The 7,147-nt window shown below is 38.9% G+C and overlaps 1 protein-coding gene across 1 annotated transcript; it reads right to left on the bottom strand.

The window, feature by feature from the left end:
* Positions 1-3,433: 3,433 nt before the first annotated feature.
* Positions 3,434-4,886, bottom strand: LOC146648291 (C-C motif chemokine 20-like). The gene is made up of 4 exons (XM_085389210.1): positions 4,779-4,886; positions 4,547-4,658; positions 3,952-4,029; positions 3,434-3,825 (listed from the first exon to the last, which is right to left on the bottom strand). The coding sequence occupies exons 1-4, from the start codon at positions 4,858-4,860 to the stop codon at positions 3,711-3,713; spliced, it is 387 nt and encodes a 128-aa protein (XP_085245336.1). The 5' UTR covers positions 4,861-4,886; the 3' UTR covers positions 3,434-3,710.
* Positions 4,887-7,147: the final 2,261 nt, after the last annotated feature.

Genomic DNA, 7,147 nt, shown 5'->3' with positions numbered 1-7,147 from the left:
ATGGTGATGGCTAACCAACCGGACATAGTGGTGGTAGACAAACAGAAGAAGACGGCCGTAGTGATCGATGTAGCGGTTCCAAATGACAGCAATATCAGGAAGAAGGAACACGAGAAGCCGGAGAAATACCAAGGGCTCAGAGAAGAGCTCGAGAGGATGTGGAGGGTGAAGGTAACGGTGGTCCCCGTGGTAATCGGAGCACTAGGTGCGGTGACTCCCAAGCTAGGCGAGTGGCTCCAGCAGATCCCGGGAACAACATCGGAGATCTCTGTCCAGAAGAGCGCAGTCCTGGGAACAGCTAAGATACTGCGCAGAACCCTCAAGCTCCCAGGCCTCTGGTAGAGGACCCGAGCTTGAAGGATAAACCGCCCGCAGGGGCGTGCTGGGTGTTTTTATATATATATATATATATATATATATAATAAAATTCTACACACTACCTCGAAATGGAACAGATACAAATAAAACACACACACATACATATACACCTCAAGATGTTCACATATGTTTAAGATGTGAGTAAAAGGAGTAAAAAAAAAAATGATGATAGGGACAGCGAAACAGTGGTGAGGTGTGCAGTAGGAATAACGGATGGTTTCAAAGCGGGGTTGGGATTACATCAGGGATCAGCTCTTAGCACCTTCCTGTTTGCAGTGGGGATGCACTGCTTTATAAGTACCAGCCCATTTACCAAGTCAGTACAAGCAACACAGTTCCCCTCCTACAGGGCAGGATGATGTCTTTGCAGTCAGTTTGTCACTTCGTTATTTACTCTATGTGCGTAATCAGAGTGTGGTTTGTGTTAAAAGCGTAGGTGGGGGGTATGTTTTTGTTTTTCCCATGTAAATCCCCTATCCCCCACAGCAAACTGAGTCCTGCATGTAAAAACAAAATAAGAGTAATAGTCACAAACACGAGTGCTGAAGTCCTCTGTCAAAGTCATAATGAAATCACATCAAACGGAAATGCAGTGTCATCCAAGTCATCCTGTCCATCACGCTGATGTAAACAGACACTATAGAAAAAACTAATACGGAATTCACCCAGTCAGTATGGCCTGCTTTCTCCATTCATGAGATAAAAGCTACAAGTCTGCTTCAAGAAGATCAGTTTTCTCCACCTACAGGATCCTCTGATCAGCTTATACAGAAGCCATACAGCTGTGCATCAGAAGCGGTCTCTGGTAAGTTTCTCATCAGACTATTATTGTTACAATTTACATTACAGTTGTAACTACAGTTCTCTGCTATGGCTGTCATTACCTGTCAGAAAATGCAAGGACTTTTCATAATATTGAACAGCTTTATTGTTTCCTAAAAACAGAGATCAAGACAAGTGACTGCAGCAAAGAGGTCAGTCTCAATCCCATCACAGAGGAAGAACCCACCCTGTGTTATGTAAGATTTATTTCCTTATTTATTTCAAAGAAAGACATGATCAAAACATTTTACATTTATAATTTTGATGCAGTTGGAAAAGCAAGTTTATGAAAGTAAGCCAGGTGAAAAATATGGGCTCAAGTTTGAGTTTTTTTCTTTTCTCCACCCGGATTTGAGACAACAGAAGGGGAAGTCTGCAGCCACTGGAAACAAGACTGGGTATATGAAAAGATCAAGGAGCTAGAGTGAGTATGCCTCCTTATCTCAGCCTGTTTCCTGTTTCGAGAAGTTATTGGTTTCTTTGGATATAATGTTGCCTAAGTATACCACAAGCTTGTTTTAACCATTATCCACTGTATGTGTGTTTTACAGGCACGCACGCAGAGGAGTAAGACTGCTCTCAACTCCAGCTCATAGAGAACATCCTTCTTTATTACGAATAGAAAGGACTACAGACATTTGTTTTAATTTGAAATACTTTTAAATGCTTTCTAATTTCATCTCTATTGTATATTTATAACCAGTGATGTTAATTTTTTCTGTTTTGCCTTTTTAATTTAAATTTCCGCTTATGGTATGTGCTTGCTCTTTTCAAACACACCGTATATCTCCATGACAAGAGTAATACAGCTGAGACTTTTATGGTGTTTTTCATAAATGAAATGACTGATCCCATCATGTATCCACAGTCTTGTTGTTATCTGATTTTCTTTGCTCGGTTACAACTCCCTTACTTGACTTCACTGAACACATCCATAAAACAGAGAAGTGATGCTTTGAGAACACACCAAACCCAACATTTGAATGCAATACTAGCTGTTACACTGCTGATGGAAGAAGTAAGCAATTTGACATCATTCTTCCCTCCTGAACCACTTATCAGCCATCTTCTTAGGATGTCAGTGACTTTCTTGAGGTTATTCCAAAGCATTTAAGCCTGGGCTCTGTCAGATCTCTCAAAGTGTTGTTCTGTAGTGGATTAACTTCAGTCTTTACAGTCATTCTCCTACTGCGAACTTCTAGTGAGCTTCTGGCAAAAGAAACCACAAAGCATGATGCTTCCTCCTTTTCATGTTGCTGTGTGTCTTCCCATGTCTCATTTTTGTCAATCTACTAAAAACAGGTGAGTGCTGTTGTGCGCCTGAAGCATGCAAGCTTTCTTCTTCTTCTTTTTAGCTTCATGGTGTATATGCAACCCTGAATTAGTATTTATGTGAGGTGGATATTTGAAGAGACATTAAACAAGTCAAATTATTCCTTTAAATCGCTCTTATTCTAATTGCCTTTTTTAGCTCATAGCAAAGTAGCTTTAAGACATGACTAATAACAACTGGTTTAATGAAATTGTGGATATAAACTCCTCTGACTTCTCTCTGTTTGTGAGGCATAGACCTTGAAAAAGAGAAGAGCCTTGATTTTTTGTAAATAGAGCATTTCAAAAAATGTTCATGTCCTTGTAGCCAGACTATCAAAATCTCATGACGCAGCAGACAATGGTGTTATTCTCAGATTCATTCTGCCCTCTAGTGGGTGCTTTAAGTGACTGCAGTGCATATTCAGTCAAAGGAGTGTGTCACCTTGCATGACTGGTACACCAACCTCTTGGGGTGTTAATCTGAAATAGCACAGGAAACTGCCTCCCTAACAGCCATGTCATACATTTACATGAGCTCAGAGATCAGTATTGCTCATCAAGTTTTCACCATCCAACGCTTAAGTACAAGTGCTTAAAGTGTTCCTAACTTAACTCATTAATTGATTGGAAAATATTCTCTAAATGAATGGTTGGGTTACCTGAAATATTTTGTGAAACTGGTTAACAAGTTCTAAAGTCACTCAAATAACTTTAAAATCCATTCAGTGAAAGTGACATGGCGGATTTTAGCTGCAATTTGACTAAAGAAATGTAGACAACAGCGTTACATTACCCTGAAATAAATTCATTTACTTGTCTGAAATGCAATATATGTATATTTTACCTCATTCATTTGTTTATGCAGCAGATTTGTTGCAGTGAATGAAACAAAACAGATGTTATTGTAAAAATTTATTGAGAGAATGAACAAATAATCAACAACATTTGTCTCAAATCTGTTCTTAATACAGTCTTAATACAGGAGTACTGAATTTAGACTTGAGGCTGAAGAAGTTAAGAGCGAAAAGTAAAGCAAAGGCATTACACATTTTTTCAGTTTTTCAAGGGACAGTGCCCTCAGCATTAACTTGATTATAAATGCTTGAGTATCTTTATAACAAATGTATAGGCACACTGGCTAATTCTGCATGGCGATTTCTTTACATCGAGCTGTCTAAGGTGACACCTGGTTTTTGCTAATAAGCAGTGAAAGCCTCTGTTGCAGTGAGGTCAGATCCACTTCCATCACGACCTGAAGCGTTTCCAGTTTTCTTCACTGAGCCACCCTTGGACATGTTCTTCAGTTTTGCGCTAAAAAAATAAGTAGTTCTTACATGTGAAATGCCAAAAACAAACCTTTTTATGCTTTTACAGATCTTCAGGTGAGCATCTAAACAGCCCCTAATTGACATTTTAAAGTGAGTAAGCATGTCATACCTGAGTTGTTCGAGGAGTTTTTTCACCCATTCAGCTTTCGGATTGGCACACATCTGCCTGTTTGCAACCGTGTAGAAACTATAACAGCGAGACACATCATTAGAGTAACACAGAGTATCATAGTACTAGTAAGTGTATTCATTTATGCTGCATGTATATGTGTTGGTATATGATAAATAATAACATATGCCAGAGTCTCTGCTTCAATAATTTAATAACTCAATTTAAGGATTTTAGGTTTTATAATATAAATATAATATGAATCAAAAGTGGTTAAGTTTTGTTGGATTAGACTGATTCAGAACAACCTCAACTTTAATTAAATTTTGATTTATGATTTAACAACATTAAAATGTTAAAAATAAAAGTCTTATTTTTATTCCACAAAAATCTGCAGAAATAACTTTAATACGTCTCGCCACAAAAAACTACCAATGTATTTGGAATATTTTGGAATAGATCCAATCCACCCCATTAGTCCCCACCAATCCACTTGCAAATGTTTGGCAATGTTTGCTATGATTGTTCTAGTCAAGTATTATAATGAGTAATTTAGAGGTTGCAGGCAAAGTTGAATGGTTTAGAAGAGTCTTACATGATCGCCTCGATGCGACAGTTTTCCCAGTTACGTTGTTCTCTGTATCCCTTGATGCGATTGAAGGACACGGGCGTCTTACTGTAGCTGGTACAGCAGGATGCACGGGCACCTAATGCACACACAGACACAGATGCAAAGGCACCAGATCATTAACATGTCATCTTTGAGTCGTTATGTGATATTGTCATTATTAACTGACCAAAAATTAAATGCAACAAAATAAACTTACATTCAGCTGGAGCTGGACAAAGTATCCCCAGTATGAAGCAGAGGAGAAGGGCCGTCAGGGTGATCGTACCTCTCGGAGCCATGTTGACAGTGCAAAAAGGGTGGCCGGGGACTCACTGAATACATGGTCTCTGCACATATATATATACTTTTTCCACTACTGATGTTTTTGCATCTTGTGGCTCCTAAATTGAGGACAGGAAGCCCACTGTTGCATCATGCTGCAACTTTGCATCTTCATTACCAATTTAGGCATGTACCATGCTATTACGCAATGCTAGGATTTGTTTATGTGGGATGATATGGGCCTGGTGCTCTGATGCAGTTAGTTCATATATCTCCTTTGGCTCTAATATGGATTTATACTTTCTGCATATGCATGTTATACTTTCTTTCTGAACAGTTGTGCAGTGAAGTTCTCCATATATGGCACAGCAGATTTGAATCGTTATATAGCTTAGCTTTACTTTGATTTCTCTTGATTTCATGGCTGCATCTTCATGTGTGAGTGCATATGGCCACATGGCTACATGCGAATGCACGTGACACTCACATGCGATATTCCCATAGCGTGTTGTAGTCCTACCAAAACATGACTGCCATAGCCTTTGTCGTACAGTAGTTTCACATTGTAGCTTGAAGCGGTTGTCTATCTTGGGTTTTTGATGTTATCAGCAATCTTGGGATTGTTTTGTGGTGAAAACTCAAAGTGTATGTGAAGGTTGTCAAACTTCCCCGCCCCCTTCCCCTGGTTCTGGTTAACATGACCTATTTAGTCTGCAGAAAGCTGACAATTTCAGATCTCGCTCAGCTGACCTAGATAGGTGCAACAGCTTCAAGTTGTAGCACATACAATAAGTATACCATATGTTTCAAAAACAGCATAAACAGGTTGTTTACATGTACGTGTAAAAATAAACAGCTCCATTACAGTAAAATACTGATATCTACAGTATTTTATTTAGGGACAAATATGAATGTTTTGCAATCAACATGAGTTTATTTGCACCACATACGCCACGTGATTGGCCTTTATCAGTGGGAAATCAGAAGTGTGAAGGCCAGCCACGCATTTATATCCAGTGCAGTTGATAGGAATCTGTGGCCTTGCTCAAGGACACTTCAGAAGCATAAATGCTTGTTGACACAGCATCTATAGAGAGGACCGCTACTTGAGTAAGTCTTCAGAGTCTCACTGAGTCAACTGTCAGCTGTTTGATTAACTCATGTGCTCTTGCCAGAGGCTGGTTTTTCATGTCCATCATCACGGAGTAATTATGAAAACGAGTCATTTTCATGGTAACCATTTTCTTTCCCCTGAAATTTATGTGTCTTAGAGCATAAAGTAATTCAGTAATTCGAGAACAAAATGCCTAAAATGTATTTATTTTCATTGTTGTTTATGCATGCTGATAGCTTTTATAAGGAGTCTGATGAGACAGATGAGAAGTCATCTGAAGCCTGAAGTTGTGATCCTAAATTAATTCTGACTCTTGTGAGCTTTGTGTCATTATGACTTGCACAGCTCCTGCCCTTCTTGAAACCTTTGCTGTCCTCCTACTTGGCAGGCTGACCCACACATCTAATTTAAAGCATCACACATGCACGGACCACGCTTGTTGGTGTCCTCCAGCAGTTTTTGCTTCCTTCTTTTATCCCTTTATCCATAGGGGGCACTGTGGTCATGGCCCGTTGATGGATGCCCAGCAAGATTTAATAAATAGAAATAAAGCAAATCTAGCCACTTTTTTTCTAGCCACGGCAGTACAATTGTTTTTCATACCACCAACAAGAATTGCCTTGTATTTGTAAAATTCTAATTGTTTGTTTTATTTTTTCTTTTCTCTTTTTATATAAAACATGTTGTGGGGCAAGCAACTTTTCTCAGCAAATTTTTATTTGTGTCATTGAGTAAAAGAAATGAAGAAACTCTCACGGTACCAAAAGAAAGCGTGTGGGAGTCACCTACATATCAAAATCAAAATGAGTCAGGTTCAAATCAACACAAGAATTAAGGTAACTCATTAACATCCCACCTTCTATTTTAACCTCTCTGTTTCTACACATGTAGGCGTTTGCGTGTGAAATCTGCAGCACGCACTGATAAAGGGAAAGGTGGCATGATTAACTCAGCAACGTCTGGTTTAACAGCCTAATCCCTGCTAATCCGACATAAAACACAGCCTCTTGCCGTCCTGTCTCCTTCACTTAAAGAAAAACAAACACCTTCCTGTGAGGTTACAGCCGCACTGCGTCTTTATTACAGAAAATTTACTCATCGTTTTTAAGGACCCAGTCAGCTGTTTGCCTGAAATCACTCTAATAGTCTTTCATCTATAAATTTATATTTTATTTTATTTTTACACATTA

The sequence above is a fragment of the Rhamphochromis longiceps genome, linkage group LG18 (assembly GCF_057381845.1).
Source record: "Rhamphochromis longiceps isolate RC_006_pf linkage group LG18, R_longiceps_female_GT1.1, whole genome shotgun sequence".
NCBI classification, from domain to species: Eukaryota; Metazoa; Chordata; class Actinopteri; order Cichliformes; family Cichlidae; genus Rhamphochromis; species Rhamphochromis longiceps.
Note: the sequence above shows the minus strand (reverse complement) of the source record. Positions and strands in the feature narration are given on the sequence as shown.

Excerpts from the sequence above, each read along its gene's own strand:
- LOC146648291 (XM_085389210.1), bottom strand. The coding sequence starts at position 4,860 with ATGGCTCCGAGAGGTACGATCACCCTGACGGCCCTTCTCCTCTGCTTC. Across the intron at positions 4,659-4,778 it reads TTGTCCAGCTCCAGCTGAAT|GTGCCCGTGCATCCTGCTGT; the intron begins GTAAGTTTATTT and ends TGTGTGCATTAG. Across the intron at positions 3,826-3,951 it reads AAACTCCTCGAACAACTCAG|CGCAAAACTGAAGAACATGT; the intron begins GTATGACATGCT and ends TTATTTTTTTAG.